The sequence below is a fragment of the Coregonus clupeaformis genome, chromosome 8 (genome assembly GCF_020615455.1).
Source record: "Coregonus clupeaformis isolate EN_2021a chromosome 8, ASM2061545v1, whole genome shotgun sequence".
NCBI classification, from domain to species: domain Eukaryota; kingdom Metazoa; phylum Chordata; class Actinopteri; order Salmoniformes; family Salmonidae; genus Coregonus; species Coregonus clupeaformis.
In genome coordinates this window covers 55,144,272-55,168,110 of record NC_059199.1, presented here as the reverse complement: position 1 = coordinate 55,168,110, position 23,839 = coordinate 55,144,272, and the positions used below count along the sequence as shown (strand labels likewise).

The 23,839-nt window shown below is 42.4% G+C and overlaps 1 protein-coding gene across 1 annotated transcript; it reads left to right on the top strand.

The window, feature by feature from the left end:
* Positions 1–1,554: 1,554 nt before the first annotated feature.
* nat16l (N-acetyltransferase 16, like) lies at positions 1,555–22,493 on the top strand. Its single transcript, XM_041882682.1, has 5 exons — positions 1,555–1,629; positions 10,938–11,136; positions 11,513–11,622; positions 11,773–11,896; positions 21,398–22,493. Exons 2-5 carry the CDS (start codon positions 10,948–10,950, stop codon positions 21,977–21,979), a joined length of 1,005 nt encoding a protein of 334 aa, XP_041738616.1. The 5' UTR covers positions 1,555–1,629; positions 10,938–10,947; the 3' UTR covers positions 21,980–22,493.
* Positions 22,494–23,839: the final 1,346 nt, after the last annotated feature.

Genomic DNA, 23,839 nt, shown 5'->3' with positions numbered 1-23,839 from the left:
AATATCTATATATATATTTATTTTGGACTGTAGTGCAGTACAACTGTTTTACAAAATATTGCAACAACCTTTAAAAATATATATTGTTAATTTGATGTATTTTAGTTTTATATTAGCATTTCTTTAGAAAGTTTACACAAATACTGGTATGTTCAAAACTATTGTGGAGGCTGTATTTGAAGAAATACACTTTTAATAAAATACAAATGAGTGTTATTGGAATTACTCAATAGAGTCTCCAAAACTTAAATTGGTCTCTTGTACTGGGCAACAGGTTTAATACAGAATGCTGGCGACTCCTTACTCCACCCACTCCATTCACTGCAATACAATACACAATACATATATGGGATATTTATTGGGTTATAGTGAAATAACTTGACTACCCGTCTCATTTAAACTGGGGTGGGAAATACTCAGTCAGATCTCCACTAACCAAATATGGTTCATTTTTGAAGGGGACTGTGTCACAGTTTAAACTGTCTCATGCCATTGTGACAGAGTATTGCTGCTTAAAAATAATAAGTAAATAAGACAGGACTTCTAATAAGGCCAAGTAACAATCATTTGTATTTTCTCACAAATTACAATTGGGAGAGATGGGCTATGATCCATGAATCAGTCCAGAACCCAAGTCCAAGAGGTGAATCTTTGGATTAACTGCGACCAAGGTGGGTTTAAGAAAATCGTTGGAAGACTATGCATAATTGGAGTGATATAAACCTGTAGCAACATGATTTTACTAGGATACTGAGTCAAAAATATCTTATTTGCTAGGCCAAGCGATTAAATTGACGCATATTTTGGCTTATGTCAAGGCTGGCCTTGGGCGGATTTAAATGTGTGAAGGTGCCACCATTACCATCACCATTAAATTAATCTAGGTTGTTAACAGCTAAACCTGTCCATCAATGTATTTGAAGCAGTTGGTTTCTCGACCAATCAACTGCTAAGAATCGGTATTTGGCACCTCCATCAGGGCAAGGTCAAGAGTGCTTGAAAGTCTAGTTTGGAAAGGCATTTTATTTCACGCTGGAAGCAAACAAGGTAAGCAACAAAAAAGTGTTAAGGTGTTTTGTCTTTCCAACTGATTTTCAACACAACATCAGTACATTAATTTATTGTTTTGGAATTAATATAACATGCAGGACTAAATGCATATGTCTATAACACAGTCCCCTTCCAAAACTAACCATAATAATAATATGCCATTTAGCAGACGCTTTTATCCAAAGCGACTTACAGTCATGCGTGCATGCATTTTTGTGTATGGGTGGTCTTGGGGATCGAACCCACTACCTTGGCGTTACCAGCGCAGTGCTCTACCAGCTGCGCTACAGAGGACCACATATTTGGTTAGTAGAGACTCTACTGAGTATTTTCAACCCCACTTTAGCTGAGACATAAATTACTTTGCCTTTATTGTTGGCACGATAAAAGTGGCCATTGATTAAAATTAAATATATTTTTGAATTATGTAACCTCATTGCAATGTTTTGAAATGCCGGCTTTTATTTTGAAGGTTTCACATTACAAAATAAAACTGAGGTAATCGTTTGTGCTGCTGGCAGAATACTAGTAAACTTGCGGAACTGACGGATTTCCAGGCGACTCACAGCAAGTCACGGGGTATGAAAAGTTGTTCAGTCTCTGCATATAGTTTCTTTACACATAATGTAAAAAAGATATATATATATATATATTCTTTTTCGGATAAAGTTCCATTGAGAAAACGTAGGCTATTGTAATAATTTTCAGTGTTTGCAAGTCTAGCCCTATGTTTTCACTGTAACAACTTCTTAATGGAAAAGTAATTGTAACATTGCAACAACACAGTGCAACATTTAGGTTCTTGCATGTTTTGTTGGGGTGCATTTGAAACGGATCCCTATATATAGCCTAACATTGATTTGTTTTTGATATTGGCTGACGTTGAATGTCTGCCTCCACCTGCTGTCTGTCTGTCTGTCTGTCTGTCTGATACAAGCCTACAGTAAATGAGCAAACCCTTGGCCTTGGCTTATTCAGGATGGTGATATTGCAATGTAACAGCTAGGGCACTGAATTGCTTTAGAACCGACATGGGACACTGACTGGTGTTACATTTACATACATTTACGTCATTTAGCAGACGCTCTTATCCAGAGCGACTTACAAATAGGTGCATTCACCTTATAGCCAGTGGGATAACCACTTCTTTCTTTCTTTTTTAATTTTTCTATTTTATTTTATCTATTTTCTTTTTATATTTTTTACTTTTATTTTATTTATTTATTTATGTATTTTTTTTTTTGGGGGAATGTTGGAGTAAGGGGGGGTAGAAGGATTACTTTATCCTATCCCAGGTATTCCTTAAAGAGGTGGGGTTTCAAACGTCTCCGGAAGGTGGTGAGTGACTACGCTGTCCTGGCGTCGTGAGGGAGCTTGTTCCACCATTGGGGTGCCAGGGCAGCGAACAGTTTTGACTGGGCTGAGCGGGAACTATGCTTCCGCAGAGGTAGGGGAGCCAGCAGGCCAGAGGTGGATGAACGCAGTGCCCTCGTTTGGGTGTAGGGACTGATCAGAGCCTGAAGGTACGGAGGTGCCGTTCCCCTCACAGCTCCGTAGGCAAAAACCATGGTCTTGTAGCAGATGCGAGCTTCAACTGGAAGCCAGTGGAGTGTGCGGAGGAGCGGGGTGACGTGAGAGAACTTGGGAAGGTTGAACACCAGACGAGCTGCGGCATTCTGGATGAGTTGTAGGGGTTTAATGGCACAGGCAGGGAGCCCAGCCAACAGCGAGTTGCAGTAATCCAGACGGGAGATGACAAGTGCCTGGATTAGGACCTGTGCCGCTTCCTGTGTAAGGCAGGGTCGTACTCTCCGAATGTTGTAGAGCATGAACCTACAGGATCGGGTCACCGCCTTGATGTTAGCGGAGAACGACAGGGTGTTGTCCAGGGTCACGCCAAGGCTCTTCGCACTCTGGGAGGAGGAAACAACGGAGTTGTCAACCGTGATGGTGAGATCATGGAACAGGCAGTCCTTCCCCGGGAGGAAGAGCAGCTCCGTCTTGCCAAGGTTCAGCTTGAGGTGGTGATCCGTCATCCATACTGATATGTCTGCCAGACATGCAGAGATGCGATTCGCCACCTGGTTATCAGAAGGGGGAAAGGAGAAGATTAGTTGTGTGTCGTCAGCGTAGCAATGATAGGAGAGGCCATATGAGGATATGACAGAGCCAAGTGACTTGGTGTATAGCGAGAATAGAAGAGGGCCTAGAACTGAGCCCTGGGGGACACCAGTGGTGAGAGCACGTGGTGCGGAGACAGCTTCTCGCCACGCCACTTGGTAGGAGCGACTGGTCAGGTAGGACGCAATCCAAGAGTGAGCCGCGCCGGAGATGCCCAGCTCGGAGAGGGTGGAGAGGAGGATCTGATGGTTCACAGTATCAAAGGCAGCAGACAGGTCTAGAAGGACAAGAGCAGAGGAGAGAGAGTTAGCTTTAGCAGTGTGGAGAGCCTCCGTGACACAGAGAAGAGCAGTCTCAGTTGAATGACCAGTCTTGAAACCTGACTGTTTTGGATCAAGAAGGTCATTCTGAGAGAGATAGCAAGAGAGTTGGCTAAAGACGGCACGCTCAATAGTTTTGGAGAGAAAAGAAAGAAGGGATACTGGTCTGTAGTTGTTGACATCAGAGGGATCGAGTGTTGGTTTTTTGAGAAGGGGTGCAACTCTCGCTCTCTTGAAGACGGAAGGGACATAGCCAGCGGTCAAGGATGAGTTGATCAGCGAGGTGAGGTAAGGGAGAAGGTCACCGGAGATGGTCTGGAGAAGAGAGGAGGGGATAGGGTCAAGCGGGCAGGTTGTTGGGCGGCCTGCCGTCACAAGTTGCAAGATTTTATCTGGAGAGAGAGGGGAGAAAGAAGTCAAAGCATAGGGTAGGGCAGTGTGAGCAGGACCAGCAGTGTCATTTGACTTAACAAACGAGGATCGGATGTCGTCAACCTTCTTTTCAAAATGGTTGACAAAGTCATCCACAGAGAGGAGGGAGGAGGGGGGGGGATGGTGTTGGGGAAGCTACTCTGAAAATACAGTTTACCAAGCTAGCAATAACTTCACACTGGAAGAAGTTAAGCTACACTAAAGCTACCTTTAAGAAAAATATTATGGACTAAACTAAAGTAAATAAATAAACTACTTCGTGAAAAATTATCATATGTAAATCTGAAATGTCATAGGCTACAAATTGCAAGAACACAACTTTGGGGTCATATGTTAACAGAATGTGTAATTTAGCCTATTAAGTATTAAACACAAAAACGATGTTTCAAGTGAGAATTATGCCGGTCTGATGCTGAAAAAGAAAGTAATATATTGCCTACAATACTTTTTCTTTATTTTCTTTTTTATTAACTACTGAAAACACTACCTAGATTTAGTTCAACTACCACCAACCCCCTGGGCACAGACATCAGTTCCATGTGTAGTTTACATGTGGTTGAGTTGTCAACTAAAGTCAATTCAACATGAAATCAACAAAAACCAATTTTTTTTGCTGGATTTAGGTTAAAAGTGAAAAAAAAACGAAAGGCCCTTATGTTAGTAACTTTTTGCAAAACGAATACGTTTTCTGAACGTCATCACATTGATTTTTTTGGTTGAAATTACATGGAAGCTACTAGTTGAACTACATATACAGTTGAAGTCGGAATACACCTTAGCCAAATACATTTAAACTCAGTTTTTCACAATTCCTGACATTAAATCCTAGTAAGAATTCCCTGTCTTAGGTCAGTTAGGATCACCACTTTATTTTAAGAATGTGAAATGTCAGAATAATAGTAGAGAGAATTATTTAATTCAGCTTTTATTTCTTTCATCACATTCCCAGTGGGTCAGAAGTTTACATACACTCAATTAGTATTTGGTAGCATTGCCTTTAAATTGTTTAACTTGGGTCAAACTTTTCGGGTTCCACAAGCTTCCCACAATAAGTTGGGTGAATTTTGGCCCATTCCTCCTGACAGAGCTGGTGTAACTGAGTCAGGTTTGTAGGCCTCCTTGCTCGCACACGCTTTTTCAGTTCTGCCCACAACTTTTCTATAGGATTGAGGTCAGGGCTTTGTGATGGCCACTCCAATACATTGACTTTGTTGTCCTTAAGCCATTTTGCCACAACTTTGGAAGTATGCTTGGGATCATTGTCCATTTGGAAGACCCATTTGTGACCAAGCTTTAACTTCCTGACTGATGTCCTGAGTGGTGCAGTGGTCTAAGGCACTGCATCGCAGTGCTAGCTGTGCCACTAGAGATCCTGGTTCGAGTCCAGGCTCTGTCGCAGCCGGTCGTGACCGGGAGACCCATGGGCGGCGCACAATTGGTCCAAGGTAGGGGAGGGTTTGGCTGGCAGGGATGTGGGTTCGTTTCCCACGGGGGGGCAGTATGAAAAGAAACATGTATGCATTCACTAACTGTAAGTCGCTCTGGATAAGAGCGTTTGCTAAATGACTAAAATGTCAAATGTGATGTCTTGATATGTTGCTTCAATATTTCTCTTCCTCGTGATGCCATCTATTTTGTGAAGTGGACCAGTCCCTCCTGCAGCAAAGCACCCCCACAGCATGATGCTGCCACCCCCGTGCTTCACGGGTGGGATGGTGTTTCCTCGGCTTGCAAGCGTCCTCCTTTTCCCTCCAAACATAACGATGGTTATTATGGCCAAACAGTTCTATTTTTGTTTCATCAGACCAGAGGACATTTCTCCAAAAAGTATGATCTTTGTCCTCATGTGCAGTTGCAAACCGTAGTCTGTCTTTTTTATGGCGGTTTTGGAGCAGTGGCTTCTTCCTTGCTGAGCGGCCTTTCAGGTTATGTCGATATAGGAGTCATTTTACTGTGGATATAGATACTTTTGTACCTGTTTCCTCCAGCATCTTCACAAGGTCCTTTGCTGTTGTTCTGGGATTGATTTGCACTTTTCGCACCAAAGTATGTTCATCTCTAGGAGACAGAACGCGTCTCCTTCCTGTGCGGTATGATGGCTGCGTGGTCCCATGGTGTTTATACTTGCGGACTATTGTTTGTACAGATGAACGTGGTACCTTCAGGCGTTTGGAAATTGCTCCCAAGGATGAACCAGACTTGTGGAGGTCTACAATTTTTTTTCGGAGGTCTTGGCTGATTTCTTTAGATTTTCCCGTGATGTCAAGCAAAGAGGCACTGAGTTTGAAGGTAGGCCTTGAACTACATCCACAGGTACACCTCCAATTGACTGAAATTATGTCAATTAGCCTATCAGAAGCTTCTAAAGCCATGACATAATTTTCTGGAACTTTCCAAGCTGTTTAAAGGCACAGTCAACTTAGTGTATGTAAACTTCTGACCCACTGGAATTGTGATACAGTGAATTATAAGTGAAATAATCTGTCTGTAAACAATTGTTGGAAAAATTACTTGTGTCATGCACAAAGTAGATGTCCTAACCGACTTTCCAAAACTATAGTTTGTTAACAAGAAATTTGTGGAGTGGTTGAAAAACAAGTTTGAATGACTCCAACCTAAGTGTATGTAAACTTCCAACTTCAACTGTACACTCTAAAAAGAAAAGGTTCCTGGAAGAGCTTTTAGGGGTTCTTCAAATTGAAACTGGGTGAACCTCTATAAGTTCTTCGAATAACCCTTTAAAAGGGTTCTTCAAATAACCTCCTTTAAAGGTTTCTCGAATAACCTTTTGGGGTTAAATGTGTACCCCCCATTATTATTATTATTATTAATCCGCATAACAATAACAACAATAACACAATATTTTAGTTGTCAGTGTTTATTATGATTTTAGTGGCAAAGCAGAATTCAAAAATCTAAATATGAGGTAAACTTCCAGCAGAGCTCCAAGTTCAATCAGTAGATCCTCTGGCGTGTTAATGTGTTGATATCTTTCGTATCCATAGCCAGAATGATTTTGCAGTGCATGATGATCGAACAGGTTTCCAGTTATATTCATCAGCGGTGTAGGGCAGGTGGTCTGTGAATACAAAAAAAATATTTATACTAATGGTTATCAAAACATGTGCATACCTTGGTTTTTGTGTTAAATGTGAAAGAAAAAAACGGTTCACTTTTGCCAACGGTTTTCATACACACCTTGTCCAAAATGTAGAGACCACTGGGATCTTCATTGAAGAGGTCAGGGAGGAGGAAGATGGCTGCTGTGACTGAGTCCTATAAGGTTTTAGAGAAACCATTAATAAACATTAGATGATAGCCTACCTGTGATCAGCATAACATTATGCGACAAACCAATACCAATTGTACATACCTTTGTGTGCCTCCTCGTCAGTATACCTGCAGACACAGACACACACAAATAAGTGGGCAGTTCAGTCATCTGCGCTCAATGCAGCTATAGCCTAAAACATATTCCTACCTCTTTGTTGATTGACATCCATTGAATTGTGTCCATTTTCTGTTTTAGAAATAATTTTAAAAGGGAGAAAGTGCCAAACAACACAGTCATTTGCACAAATATGAAAAGTTAGATGTTATCATCATAAAACAATATCAGTTTAGATCATACAAGGGAGAAACCTTACCTTAAATTGAGGAGATCTTAAAAATGTTCAGTTAAGTGCTTGCACCTGCCGTTTTCTCAAATTAAAATCCAAATGTTTCCGTTGGGCAGTGAGGTTCCTGCAAGAACCCCCAAGAACTAAGGAGGTTCCTCGATGAACCCCACCTCCTCCCCACCTCCTATAGGGTTCTTGGAAGTACCTTTTGGGGGCATTTTTCGGTGCCAAGAACCATAAGGTTCTTCAAAGAACTTTGAGGATCTTAGAAGAACCCTTGTTGAACCCCTAATTTTTAGAGTGTAGTTCACTACTCCCAAACACTATCACTGACACATAGGCATGAAGAACACAGAAATCGACAAGCATACAGATGCCTGAAATACGTTTATTTAACTACATGGTAACAAGCGGCAATACTTAACATTCTCATTCCATTTTTGGACTTTTAAATTAATGATATATAGCAGTGGTCACCAACCTTTTCTGAGTCAAGATCACTTTCTGAGTCAAAATGCAAGCCGAAATCTACTGCTGAGATTTTTCTTACATGACTTAAAAAACTTAAGCGTATGCAACATTAACCTAAAAACAGTCCTGTAGCAATGGGGTTTGTGCAGTAGGCTATAGGCCCAATCAGGGCGCAACTTTGGTTATAGAAGTGGGGGGGACATCTATTGTTTTATTTGTTTGTTAATGTTTTACCCAGTCAGATAAACACTCCAAACAGCCTACCCGACCACTCTGAGGCGTCCGCATGGTCCTAAAGCACACCGTTGCCTTGTTTTGTATCACATTCCAATTATAAAACTGGGGGGGCAAAAATGCTATTTCAGAATGTGGGGGGACAGTCCCCAGTGAAAGTTGCGCCCCTGGGCCCAATACATTATCACCACATATTGGCTTTTCTTGAATTGCCCTGCCAATGCATTATTGTTCTGCCATTTTTATTTTTTATTTTTACATTATTCAAAATGGATTACATATTTTTTTTAAATGTCACTCATCTACACATTATACCCCATAATGACAAAGTGAAAACATGTTTTTAGACATTTTTGCCAATTTATTGTAAATGAAAAACAGAAACATCTAATTTACATAAGTATTCACACCCCTGAGTCAATACATGTTAGAAACACCTTTGGCAGCGATTACAGCTGTGAGTCTTTCTTGGTCTCTAAGAGCTTTGCACACCTGGATTGTACAATATTTGCCCATTATTCTTTTCAAAATTCTTTAAGCTCTGTCAAATTGATTGCTGATCATTGCTAGACAACCATTTTCAAGTCTTGCCATAGTTTTCAAGAAGATTTAAGTCAAAACTGTAACTCGGCCACTCCAGTGTAGATTTGGCCTTGTGTTTTAGGTTATTGTCCTGCTGAAAGGGGAATTCATCTCCCAGTGCAAGCATACCCATAACATGATGCAGCCACTTAGTAATGTGTTGTATTGGATTTGCACCCAACATAACGCTTTCTATTCAGGACCATAAGATAATTGCTTGGCCACATTTTTTTGCAGTATTACTTTAGTGCCTTGTTGCAAACAGGATGCATGTTTCGGAATATTTTTATTCTGTACAGGCTTCTTTCTTTCTTTTCACTCTGTCAATTAGGTTGTTAATATTGTGGAGTAATTATAATGTTGTTGAACTGTCCTCAATTTTCTCCTATCACAGCAATTAAACTCTGTAAGTGTTTTAAAGTCACCATTGGCCTCATGGTGAAATCCCTGAGCGGTTTCATTCCTCTCTGGCAACTGAGTTAAGAAGGACGCCTGTATCTGTGTAGTGACTGGGTGTTTTGATACACCATCCAAAGTGTAATTAATAACTTCACCATGCTCAAAGGGTTATTCAATGTCTGCTTTGTTTTACCAATCTACCAATAGGTGCCCTTCTTTGCGAGGCATTGGAAAACCTCCCTGGTCTTTGTGGTTGAATCTGTGTTTGAAATTCACTCCTCGACTGAGGGACCTTACAGATAATTGCATGTGTGGGGTACAGAGATGAGGTAGTCATTAAAAAATTATGTTAAACACTATTACTGCACACAGAGTGAGTCCATGCAACAATTTTTACTCCTGAACTTATTTAGGCTTGCCATAACAAAGGGGTTGAATACGTATTGACTCAAGACATTTCAGCTTTTCATTTTTAATTAGCCTGACGACACAAAATTCTTCCGCTGCTCTGTCGTTCGCTACATACCTCTCATTGTGGAGAAGAAACTAATGTCCGTGGGCGTGGCATAGCGTTTGGCCAGAGCAAGGAGTCTGGGTAGCAAGGCAAGGTGATAAGCACAGTCGTTCGCGAACTGCACCCCCCAAATGATTCGTTCTCGAGTTTGAATTTGTTTTCGCAGAGGCTGTGTATGTTTTGGTTCTACAAAGCTGTGTCCATAACATTAAATAATCTATGAATTGCAGTCATTATTGCACCATGTGATCAATTATTAGTTCTAAACATTTATTTTTCTTCTCTATGCTCATGATCTATTTTCTTGCCTGCATATGACAGACAGTTGGTGGTTGAGCATGTCTCTGGAGCCAAAGGAGCGTGCATTAATCCTGCTGTAGGACTCATTGCGGCCAGCACTAGCAGGTCAAAATAACGACTAAAATGAACGAGTCACTCAGAAAAAGAGAATGAATATTTTGCCAACTGCACGTCACTACCGTCCTCCAGTTCATGGCGAAACTCGAGTGGCACCGCATTATTTCTGCCTCATGCACAAATTCATGTTGTTACTCCTATGAACAGAGAAAGTTAAATATTCCTCGATATTAAAAAAGACCCAAGCCACTAATAATAACAACGCAAGCCTGTCGAAACAGTTTCCTACTCATTCATTACAGCTGCAGTGCTGGTTGTAGCACAAGTGGAAGTAGGAAGAGCTTTCATTCTATTGCTCATAAAAGCATTGAATAAAAAGTGTTGACAGTGCTGAGTAAGAACTTGAACATATGAACTCACTCATAAAAACAGCAGCTTTTTGCTGTATTCGTTGAGTCTCTCTCTAGTCATGGTTGTAAAAGTTTTGAAATCTCACAGTATCAACTTTGCTGTAGATTTATTACACCTGCTACATTACTGCAGACACGGTTATCTGGGCCATCAGATTGGCCTATAGTGTACTTGATTTGCTCTCCGGGCCCGCAGGGAAGGCAGAGTTTATACCTTCAGAAACATGAAATGGTTCAAAATGGGAACAGCACAAGAAGAATAACAACAAATAGGAATGTAAGGCTTTATCGTTTACATTTTTTTTATTGCTGATCGACTGGGAATGCCTTGGAGATCGACCAGTCGATCGTGATTGATCGGTTGGTGACCACTGATATATAGCCATTGATTCTTTACTAAATTGTTTGTAAACAACAACTTTTACAGGACAGAAGCCATGGCAGGTAACTGTGTTGGGGAGAGCGACGGCCTGACATTCTGGGTGGCTGAACAAAAGGACTACGATGACGTCATGTCCATTTCTGTTCAAATCTACGGAGGGAATGACTACCTGCCTCATCGATACGCCGGTTGGATGACTGAGCCTGACAGAGTGGTTATACTGGGACGCAGAAACGGCAAACTGGTCTCTCAAACTGGTCTCTCTCTCTCTCTCTCTCTCTCTCTCTCTCTCTCTCTCTCTCTCTCTCTCTCTCTCTCTCTCTCTCTCTCTCTCTCTCTCTCTCTCTCTCTCTCTCTCTCTCTCTCTCTCTCTCTCTCTCTCTCTCTCTCTCTCTCTCTCTCTCTCTCTCTCTCTCTCTCTCTCTCTCTCTCTCTCTCTCTCTCTCTCTCTCTCTCTCTCTCTCTCTCTCTCTCTCTCTCTCTCTCTCTCTCTCTCTCTCTCTCTCTCTCTCTCTCTCTCTCTCTCTCTCTCTCCCCCTCTCCCTCTCCCTCTCTACCATCCCTCCCTCCTTTCCTCTCTGCCTCCTCAATCCATCTGTCATCTGTCCCCTCTCCCCCAGGTGGCACTGGAGTCTGGTCTAATCGTTGACGAGGGGCGTACGGTGGTGGTGGAGGGATTGAGGGTGTGCCCCAGCGAGAGGGGTCGCGGCGTGGCTAGGGTCATCCAGGGGTTCGCTGACCTTTTTTATGATTTTATGAAAAAAGAACAGCAACAAACAGAACAGACACAACAAACATAGTAAACACCACATAATGTCAAATACACAGCTCAAGTCCATTGTAAATAAAAGACAAATGTATGGAATGTATACATATACAGGTTTGCTGACCAGTACATCCAGCAGCTGTACCCCTCCGTCAGGACCAAGAGACAAACCAAGGCTGATGACCCTTCAGCTGGGCCCACACAGACACTAGCCAAGTTCACAGAGCTAGGGAGACGGGTGAGTTAGAATTCATACTATACTATACTAATATATACTATACTATACTACTGTATACTTTACAATACTATACTGTACTACTGTATAATTTAATTTACTTTACTATACTATTCTACTGTATACTATACTGCTGTATAATTTACTTTACTATACTATACTACTGTATACCTTACTACTGTATACTTTACTATACTATACAAACCCTCAACTTTTTTTGATCTGAGAAAACAGTTTGAAGGTTTTTGTTTACCGTAACCCTCAACCACAACCCTAACCCTCAACCACAACACTAACCCAACACAGGGACCCAACCCAATACACCTCAAGACCCCTCTGAGGTGGTGACTATGGAGAAATGGGTAAAGGTGGAGAAAGTTGTGATGATCGGACAAAACAAAGGGAATACCAATCCTGACAGTTTCCCTTTTGAACCCTCCACAATACTAACCTCTCCACACACCTCCTACCCACCCCACTCAGTCTGTCTAAAAAAACAGGGTTTTCCCAGAGCCCACTGTGAGACTCTCCCCCTTACCTTCACCCAGACACTCCACCCCAAAATCCCCAGCCTTCCCCCCACTCTTGTACCGGCCCACCAGACACAACATGACACACAGAAAAATGTATGATTGGCAAATAAAATCTCACAAACCGATTGCCATCATTGGAGCCTCAAACTTGAGCAGAATACCTTACCATCCATACAAACACATCCACATTAAAGCTATTCCAGAGCACAGTTCCACCACATTACTGGGGTCTTGTCAAAATCTACCCCAAACCACAACACCAAGGTGGTTGTGCTGTCTCTCGGTCTGAACAACGAAGACCAAACACATAAACAAACACCCATAGGCCAACTGCAATCACTCCACAGTAAAGCAACAGCCATGTACCCCAATTCAACTATCTACTTCCCCATCATTAACTACTCACCCCACCTGTCAGAGAAACAACAAGCCATGTTGAAACACATGAACTCACACATCGCCACACACTACAACTCCCTACTAGAAATCCACCACTCAGATTTCCACACTGAAAAAGCTACAATAAGGACACATACCACTTCATAGACTCCACACCATTTCAGTCCCAGCACATGCTTATTTATTAACCATAGAAACACTCTCTCTACACCAACATAGACATCTGATCAGGCTTGGCATGCGGGGAATCTGCACTCCGGAGATATCCAGATAGACCAGATTGACACATTTTACATTACATTTTAGTCATTTAGCAGACGCTCTTATCCAGAGCGACTTACAGTTAGTGAGTGCATACATTTTCATACATTCTCTTCTATATTATATTAAAATATATATTTTTTATAAAAAGGTTTGTTGGCTCATAAAGAATCACAATTATGTAAAGTTGTATAAAAAAAACATATCTCCTTCTTCCTCATATACACTAACCTGATCCATAGGAGTCCTGGAGTGCAGTCAAACTTGCATTGTACAATCAAGACCCTCAAAACCATGTTGAAATGTTACTTCCATGGTCTGAAACTTAAAACCTTCACCTGTTTTAATTATTGTCATTCATGAGGTTTGGAAGGGAAGCTCGTTTCAAATATCAGTCGAACTTGAACACTTTTAAGCAAAATAAACATTAATGAAATCTCTGATTAGAAAAAATTGTGACCAACTAGATCAAGACGGAAATGTACATGTTGGAGTACCTGCCCTGTCAAGGGGGGTAATTGTCACGCCCTGGCTCTGGGGACTCTTTAATGTTGAGCCAGGGTGTTCGTTTCTATGTTTAGTTTTCTATGTTTATGTTCTAGATCGTGTGGATCTATGTTGGCCAGGGTGGTTCCCAATCAGAGGCAGCTGATTCTCGTTGTCTCTGATTGGGAACCATACTTAGGCAGCCTGTTTGGCACAGTTAATTGTGGGATCTTGATCTGTATAGGTTTGTGTTGGTGAACCTTTAGACTTCACGTATCGTTTTGTTGTTTGTGTAAAGTACTCATTAAAAGATGTACGCCTATCACTGCGCCTTGGTCCGGTTCCTATAACGATCGTGACAGTAATAATCACTTCGAGGAAAAATAATATTTCAAGGTGTTGTAATAAAGAAATAAACAGAACACCCGAATCCTTTTTCTCCCCTTAACAAACAATCAAATGGATGATTGTCTCTCTGGCAATACCTGATGCTTTTGTGACAGCTAACATTCCAAAGCCAAACCCGATGGAGCACAGCTACTCTTGAGGGTAAAATAAATTAAAAATAAATATAATAATTATTAAATAGGTGTAGGTGTGTATTTACTGCTCCGATGCCTGTGGAGCGCTTTGTGGCTCGGCTGTCTCCTGGCAGACCATGACTTGACCTGAGGCACTGCTGGGCTTGAGCCGCTGACCAGTCTTGCCACAGAACGTGCCCTGGAACTCCTGTTTGATGGAGTCTCCGTACACCTCTCTGACGTACTTGAGGAAGGCGGTGGTCCATTGCAGGGTGGTGGCTTTGTCCGTCTCGTGGTTACAGAACGGCGCCAGCACATTCAGCTCATCACAGCAGAAGCGGATCCTCCTCCTGCGGTCCCGCTTCTTGCTATTGTGCCTCTCTCTGCGCTGGCTACTTTCCACTGGTGGCCCTCCTCTCTTCCTGGTGCCTGCTCCTCCAGCTGCTCTTCCCTCCACTGAGTTTGGGACAATGCCGGGGACCTTGACAGCACAGGGTCCACGGATCCTACCGCGTTTAGCAGTCTTCGCCACAGCATCATCTTCCACCTTCACCCAAACTTTCTCCTCTGTTGGGTTGGGGCTGTTGACGCATGGAACTTCGTCAGGCATCTTGTCTGGCCGATAGCTGAATGTGAAGTTCTTTGGAATGATCAACCCTTGATGCTTATTGGGTTCAAGCATATGAGGGACCATCCCAAACCCTTGACACCTCCTATAGTTCTTAGAACTTGGTTTAAAAAACAATGATTTAACATTCAATAGCCAACACTACATACATATTCATGAGACAGTGATGGGTAAGAAGTTCGCTCCGGCCTATGCTAACATTTATATGGCAGACTGGGAGACGACAGCCTTGGCTAAATTCCCATTGCGTCCCATGTTTTGGATCGGTTTAGTCTATGACATGATACTCTAATTTTTCCTATACCCATCATGAGGTTGCTACAACCTAGCCTATGAATGAGTTTTCAACGTAGGTGCACAGGTCGAGAGAAACATTTTAGTAATCAAGATGACAGACAATGACACATTCAATACCGCCTTGCACACTCTTGCCTGCATCTAGTTGATATAGGGTGTAATCATTAGTCCAACAGTTGCAAACGAGAGTTTCTATTGGACTAATTCAGGTATGTTTATCCCCGTTTTGTTCCATTTGCTTCCATGTAAGAAAACTTTTTTCAACAGAATCGGCGTAATGAATACACCCCTGATCACACGCAAACACAGTTCACCTTCATAGCACATACATACCTTCATAGCCACATACAAACAGCATGATCACTTTGCGCATTGTATAATTCCTTCTTGCATCTACATGCTTTCCTCCTCTCAAGTTTTCCCTTCGCTTGTGGACTTCAGTGCACAACACATCAGCTGACTGTGACCAGGCATAAAAACCTTTTCAAGCCAAACCTTCATATCATAACCGCTTACTGCTACACACAGCCTACATCATTGTCACCATATTAGCTAACTTCATCAACATAGCTACTAGAACTAACGCTTTAGTAAACCCGCTAGCTACAATCATGCAGTACAGTGTATAGTCAGCAAGCAGTTCAGCAGTTCCACTGGCAGGCCCCGGTGGCAATAAATTAATAAAACCAAAAGCTTACCTTGACTTGGAAGAGTTCCAGTTTTGGATAGCCATAGCCAGCTAGCTAACTTAGCATCCCTGTCCGTTTGAGCTGGGTGTTTGAGTAGGCTAAACTAGCTAGCTGCATTCGCTAGCTAAGTAAGTGAAAGTGAAAGTTTTAAAAAATACCGCAAAATATAGGTAGCTCTCTCTCTCTTGCTTCTCATCATTTCTTAAGAAACGAATTTGTTCAAAGCTGTTCAACTATTGTCTTTCTCTCTCATTGAGTCAACTAATGCTAGCTAGATGTAGCTTACGCTTTCAGTACTATGTTCATTCTCTGATCCTTTGATTGGGTGAACAACATGTTAGTTCATGCTGCAAGAGCTCTGATAGGTTGGAGGACGTCCTCCGGAAGTTGTCATAATTACTGTGTAAGTCTATGGAAGGGAGTGAGAACCATGAGCCTCCAAGGTTTTGTATTGAAGTCAATTGCAAAACAGTGTGTTTTAATCCATTATTTGGTGACGTGAATAAATGTAGTATAGTTTTATCTAAAAAGGATAACTTTTTTAATGTTTCACTATTTAAAAAAAAATGAAATTCACTGAGGAGGATGGTCCTCCCCTTACTCCTCTGAGGAGCCTCCACTGCGCCCCATTGATTCGGAGAACCCCGCAAATGAATGTTCTTATGAGATAAACCTGAGACTTACTCATAAGTGTTCACAGCATGTTTTTCTTGTACAGAAGACAGTTTTACAATCTCTAACATGGAATGCGTAGCCTGTAGGTACCCAGCATTCCTTTTACACCTATTATATGACAGAAGATAAATATCACTTTATGTTTCAAGTTATAACAACATGTCATGAGTCCTTCAGTTTAATACAGTGTTTATAAAACGTGTTTACATGTAATTTGCGTTATTTTCTCTTTGTGACAAAGAGTACGAAGAAAAAGTCCCTGACTTCTCTCCCTTGCAATCTCTTAGCGCTCAAAAGCATGATTGGTCGTTTATCCAGTAACACATGCAGATCATAAGATGGTCTGCTGACTTGCCAAAGGCAACTATCTTCTATCTCCTGACCTCCCCAGGGCCGTTCAGAGTCGTAAAGGGAGAAAGGGAGAGCCGTTTATTGGTCTTGTGATAGGTTGAAAGGGGGCGCTGTCAATAGCAGAACTGTTATTAACAGAACTCGTCGGCTCTCGTTACAACACTATGTACACAGCAGAAATACTTTAATTCAGCCACACAGACCCTCGTTGGTGCAATGAGGAAGATGGAATACTCAAAGCGGTCATTGGGGTATATAAAGGCGACAGTGGCAGGCCTGACCCAGAACAGATTGCCTGATTCCCCTAACCCAGTGGTCACCAACCATTTCTGCGTCAAGATCACTTTGGCAGTCAAAAAGCAAGCCAAGATCTACCGCTCCAAAAAGAAAAAGAAACATGACTTAAAAAATGTAACATTAACCTAATAAAAACAGTGTAGGAATGAGGTTTGTGCAGTAGGCCTAATACATTATCACAGCATATTGGCTATATGCCTGGTCTGCCAATATTGTTCTTCTCAGACCATATTATATTTCAAAACTCGAGCTTTGATAACAAAATAGATCAGTTGGTGTAACACTTGCTGGGCATAAATATAAATAATTTGCTAATAATTAGCTTTTTAATTTTACTGGACTGATGATACCAGCATCTGATGGTCATGGTGCTTTCAACATAACTGGGAACTCTAAAAAACTAGGTCAAATCATGATGTCAATGAACTTCAGGTCAGGAAGTCACAGCTCTAGAAAGATGCCAGATTTTCCGAGTTGTATAACCGTTCAAAACAATTTTTCCCAGTCTAATCTATTTTTTTTTCTTAGAGTTCCCAGTGTATTGAATGCACTGAAGTCGGAAGTTGGAGATTTCCGTGTTTCGAGTTCCCAGTTGTTTTGAACATGGCATTAGTATCAGCGGAGGGAGGGAGAGAGCAGCAGAGGGGTCCGCCTCTCACAGTCTCTGCTCTCTCCTTCCTTTCCTGCGGTGAGACTCACCAGAGAGAGAGGACACAGTCTTCCACCTGATGGCGAAACTCGAGTCGCCCCGCATCTGCCTCAGGCAAAAATTGATGTTGTTCCTATGACCAGAGAAAGTGAAATACTCCTCGATAATAAAATGGACACGACGAGCTGCTAATAATAATAAAAACGCGGGGCTATCGATACACTTGGCTACTCATTCATTGCAGGTGCAACACAAGTGGACGTAGAAAGAAGCGCGTTTTATGTTTTGTAGTAGTGTTGAATAAAAACAGTGCAGACAGTGCTGAATAAAACTTAGATATGAACTCACTCATAAAAACAGCAGCTCTTTGCTGTATTCTTTGACAGTCACTCTCTGGTCATGGTTTTAAAAGTTATAAAATCTTACATAGGCTAGTATCAAACTTTGCTGTGGCCGGGGTTGTGGAAACTGTAGGTAGGCACGGTGATTTGAGCTTTCCGATTGGCCTGCACAGTAGGTGCGCTCGATTTAGCCATAGATATTTTCAGACAAATGTAATGGTTAAAAATGGGAACACTTTGCCACCTGGTGTGCAGGGCTTCTGAATCAAGTGCACCTACCGCCAACAGCGCAACACAAAAAAAAGAAGCGCAAGCCTTTATCGTTGGCATTTCTACGTAAATGTTTGGTGATCGACTAGGAATGCCTTGAAGATCGACCAGTCGATCATGATCAACCGGTTGGCAACCAATGCCCTAACCCTAACACTAACCCACCTGCTCCCTACAGAACCCCGGGCCTGAATCAGACATCTAACCCTACCCGTAACCCTAACCTCCATAACTCTCCCGGCAGAACCCTGGACCTGGCACTGAATTCTGACCTGGGCGAACAGCCCACACTCAATCTTAACCCTTTCTCTAATCCTGGTCTGTAGCCCTGTAGGGGTCGGTAGGGGCCCAATTAGGAGAGCCAGAGAAGCCACCAACACCAGGAGGAATTTCAAGGAAAAATGTGTTTATTTACCATGTCTTGTTTTGTCTCTAGTTTTGTCTTTTATATTTATTTAATTTCTTATGTTAGGCACTTTAACATAGCACTTATTTTTGAAGCACTTCAATGTAGACTCAGCGAGATGACGTTTCCACGAGCAGCACCAAAAATATTGAGATGAGTGAGATGCAAGACTTCATTCTCACACAGTCACACACGGTATCTGTGCATGTGCATGGGTTCGCTTCACGCTGTTACAGAGTGGGCACAAAAACAGCTGAGAAGTTTAGCCTTGCGTTTCAACGCTCTTAGTTGTTGCGGAAATTGACCCACTATGCTGTTTACTTTCTGCAGCTACGTGATATCGCTGAGTCTACCTTTAATCCCTTAAACCCTCAGCACTTAATAAAATTTAGCACTTAATCAACGCTTAGCACTTAATCAACCCTCAGCACTTAATCAACTCTTAGGACTTAATCAACCATTAGCACTTAATCAACCATTAGCACTTAATCAAACCTCAGCACTTAATCAACCCTTAACACTTAATCAACCCTTAGCACTTAATCAACCATTAGCTCTTAATAAACTCTTAGCACTTAATCAACCCTTAGCACTTAATCAACCATTAGCTCTTAATCAAGCCTTAGCACTTAATCAAACCTCAGCACTTAATCAACCCTTAGCACTTAATCAACCCTTAGCACTTAATCAACCATTAGCTCTTAATCAACTCTTAGCACTTAATCATTCCTCAGCACCTAATCAATCCTCAGCACTTAGTCTTCCTCTCATTTAACCGTTGCATGTGACCCGTCTGAGCTATCAGCCTCCATTGATCCCTCAGGCAAACAACCGCCCCATGTTCCCACATCCTCTCCAGACCAGACTGACGTACCGCCTCATGTTCCCCCACCCTCTCCAGACTGACTTTCCATATACATATGCAGACAGAGGAGGGTTGCAATAGGCCTGTGCAACCCAAGGTTCGATGCCAGCACAAAAAGAAATCCTCTTAAACCTAACCCTATAGCTTCATGTCCACATCCCTATTCAAACCTTACCCTAACATCAACCACAACCCTAACCCTAACCCTAGCTTCATGTCCACATCCCTATTCAAACCTTACCCTAACATCAACCACAACCCCAACCCTAACCCTAGCTTCATGTCCACATCCCTATTCAAACCTTACCCTAACATCAACCACAACCCTAACCCTAACCCTAGCTTCATGTCCACATCCCTATTCAAACCTTACCCTAACATCAACCACAACCCTAACCCTAACCCTAGCTTCATGTCCACATCCCGGTTGAACCCTAACCCCAGCCTCAACCCTAACCCTAGCTTCATGTCCACATCCAGGTTCAACCTAACACTAGCCTCAACCACAGTTCTAACCCTAACCCCAACCCTATCTTCATGTCCACATCCCGGTTGAACCCTAACCCTCAACCACAGTTCTAACCCTAACCCCAACCCTATCTTCATGTCCACATCCCGGTTGAACCCTAACCCTCAACCACAGTTCTAACCCTAACCCCAACCCTAGCTTCATGTCTACATCCTGGTTTAACCCTAACCCTAGCCTCAACCACAGTTCTAACCCTAACCCCAACCCTAGCTTCATGTCCACATCCTGGTTCAACCCTAACCCTAACCTTAACCACAATCCTAACCCTTACCCTAACCCTAGCTTCATGTCCACCTTCTGGCTCAACCCTAACCCCATTGATATTAATTAATCGATTAAATGCACCTTTGAGATATCATAACAAGTAAATAATCTTCTACCAACCTTCTGCTGAGTTCACCCAGTCAAAAATGGTGTACATTGCTGTTGCCTTACATAATCTCAAAGTGGTTTCACAGTACTTCTCTGAATTGTATTTGAATACCTGCTGCTCCCCCTTCTGTGCAGATCTCTAAATTCGGACTCAGCTTATCAGTGACAATATTATTATATTGATAAAAGTGGTTGAAATAGGCAGTACTTCTGTGAATTGTATTTCTGTGTCAAAACCTTTTGAAAGGCAAATATCCAGACAGTCTGTCTGTGTTTCCTCTTTCTTCCTAGAAACCAGCCCAAATGTCAGTACCTCATACCTGGAAACACAGAGTGGTGGAAAGTCTGTCTCAGCGTGTGGCTGTGTGGTGCTCTATACTACTGCCTTTCAAAGAACACCTGACTAAAGGAAGAAACAGCATGTGCTTCTGTCCTAAATGGCACCCTATCCTCTATATAGTGCACTACTTTTGACCAGGGCCAATAGGGCTCTAGTGCACTACAGAGAGAATAGGGTGCCATTTTGGGATGCAAGCCTGTGTCATGGGTACTGGTGTGGTGAATACAATACGAAACAGTGCTGTGTACTAATGGAAACACTTAGACTGGTTTATCGCAGCAGTAGTCCCATTGAGGGCTGCGGACCATATGGAGACAGGTTATTTCTAATTTAATTGATAAATTAGAGTCATTGACAAACTGAGTCAAAGGGTGCATCCCAAATGGAACCTATTCCATATAATGCACTACTTTTGACCTCAGCCATTCTCTCTCTCTCTCTCTCTCTCTCTCTCTCTCTCTCTCTCTCTCTCTCTCTCTCTCTCTCTCTCTCTCTCTCTCTCTCTCTCTCTCTCTCTCTCTCTCTCTCTCTCTCTCTCTCTCTCTCTCTCTCTCTCTCTCTCTCTCTCTCTCTCTCTCTCTCTCTCTCTCTTTAGGCTACTCTCTCATTCGTCGGGGAGGCCGACAGTTTCGACGGTTTCATCTCACACCTGAAGAACAAACTACATTCCACCACAGGAAGTGACCCAGGTGTGTCCGTCCCCCAAATGGTTCCGCTAGAGGATGAGCAACACCTGAAGAACATCCTCCTTGATCCTGAACTCCCTTCCAGGGTCCAACTTCCTGGTGGTGCCATTATCCAAGACTGGCAGCCCTTACAACCAATCAAAGGCAACCTTGAGATCTTAGCAAGGCGAAACCTCACCTGGTTGGCCGACAAGCTAGAAAGACCTGCCTTTCTCAGCTTTTACACTCCGCCTTATCCAATCCCGTACAAGGGAGGATCGCTGAGATTCAATATTGATATGTTTGGAACGGATCTAGTTTCAGCAAAGATGGCGCTTGTCGGCCATTTTGAGAAAGTGAGGGAGAGGAGGGAGTTGAAGGGGAGGGTGATGGTTCATGTGTACCTGAATAAGTTGCTATGGGAGGGGGTGAGGGAGTTCTGTGAGGGAGACGCAGGCGTGCGGAGGTGTAGAGAGTACTGGGAACAACTGTTTCTGGAGAGAGAGATGTGAGTAAAGGGAGAGAGAGAGGGGAGAGGATGAGGAAGAGAGAATGAGGAAGAGAGGGAGAGAGAGATGGAGGGAGAGAGGATAGCAAAAAGAAGGACACAGTGAGAAAGAGAGGAAAGGAGACTTAGAGCAGGGCTTTCCACATCATCTTGCTTTGATTATTTTAATCACCCAGGACCGAGTTTGGGAAACCCTGACTTAAAGGACTGAAGATTTAGAGTGAATTAGCTATATGTTTTAGCCATGTAATCAATATAAATAATATATCATACTGTATGTAACTGACTTGTTATTTTGATTTGATTGATCGACTGGAACGAAGCCAGCACTTTAGAAGTTAATATGATCAAAAAATGATTGTGATAATGTAAGAATTTATAATGGGGCATTACAGGAATAAATGTTTTCTTATTAAATCATCATAGATTTTTGTAAAGACAACTCTACCAAATCACTGTGATTCATCATGATTATGAAATGCAACTCAATATCAATAAGAATAAATAAATAGAATGCCGTTGGTCATTATCTCTCTCTCTCTCTCTCTCTCTCTCTCTCTCTCTCTCGCTCTCTATCCACCCTCTCCTCTTTCCATTACTGTATCCATTTATAACTGAAGCAGGCGGAGCTAAAAACGGGGGAAATGACAGAGCTTATTAGAGACCCATCAGTCTAACACATACACACACATACGGAACACACACACACACACATACACTCTCCCACTCTGTCTTTTTCTCTTTCACACACACAAGCATGCACACACACCATTTCTTTTTCTCTCCCACACACATTAGGATGGCACTAGTAATGAATTCTATGAGGTCTGGCCAGCTGAATTGAGGCCATCGTTCAACACCACAGACCATAGACACATGCCACTGTCTCTGTTGCTATGTGGGGTCACGATTGTCTTCTATAAAATATCTATTGAAGTAGACTTCAGCTTCAGTGTGTGTGTGTGTTTGTGTGTGTGCGTTTGTGTGTGTTTGTGTTTGCCTGCGTGTGCGTTAGCTGCAATGAAAGGGCTATGGAAAACATGAATGAAAGCAATTAGTGGGGAAAAAATCAGAATTGGGCTGCCTGTGTAAACACAGCCATAGAGTCCATCCTCACCTCCTCGATCACTGTCTGGTTAGGGAATGCGTCTGCCCGATCCAACGACAAACTGCAACGGATTGTCCGGTCTGCTGAGAGGGTTATCGGCTGCCACCTGCCCTCCATTAGGCCGTCATTGTAAATAAGAATTTGTTCTTAACTGACTTGCCTAGTTAAATAAAGGTTAAATAAAATTAAAATGAAGGTCCTGCACGACTCTAAAGAAAGGTCAATGTGCAGGAAAGATCATTGCTGATCCATTCTACCCTGGTCTCCCCTTCTTCCAAAGACTCTCCTCTGGCAAAATTGTTCAGGTCAATCACGACCAAACCCCCAGCTCTTCTGTTTTGCTGACGTTGAGGGAGTGGTTGTTTACCTGGCACCACGCTGTCAGAGTGCCTACCTCCTCCCTGTAGGCCGTCTCATCATTGTTGGTAATCAGGCCTACTACTGTCGTGTCGCCAGCAAACTTGATGATGGAGTTGGAACTGTGTGAGGCCATGCAGTCATGGGTATACGGGGAATACAAGAGGGGATTGAGGATGCACCATTGTGGGCCTCCGTGCAGTGGTGGAAAAATTACTCAGTAATTACTTGAGTAAAAGTAAAGATACCTTATTAGAAAATGACTCAAGTAAAAGTGAAAGTCACCCAGTAAAATACTACTTGAGTGAAAGTCTAAAAGTATTTGGTTTTAAATATACTTAAGTATCAAAAGCCATTTCAAATTCCTTATATTAAGCAAACCAGACGGCACAATTTTAT

Excerpts from the sequence above, each read along its gene's own strand:
- nat16l (XM_041882682.1), top strand. The coding sequence starts at position 10,948 with ATGGCAGGTAACTGTGTTGGGGAGAGCGACGGCCTGACATTCTGGGTG. Across the intron at positions 11,623-11,772 it reads GTGGCTAGGGTCATCCAGGG|GTTTGCTGACCAGTACATCC; the intron begins GTTCGCTGACCT and ends ATACATATACAG. Across the intron at positions 11,897-21,397 it reads TCACAGAGCTAGGGAGACGG|GCTACTCTCTCATTCGTCGG; the intron begins GTGAGTTAGAAT and ends CTCTCTCTTTAG.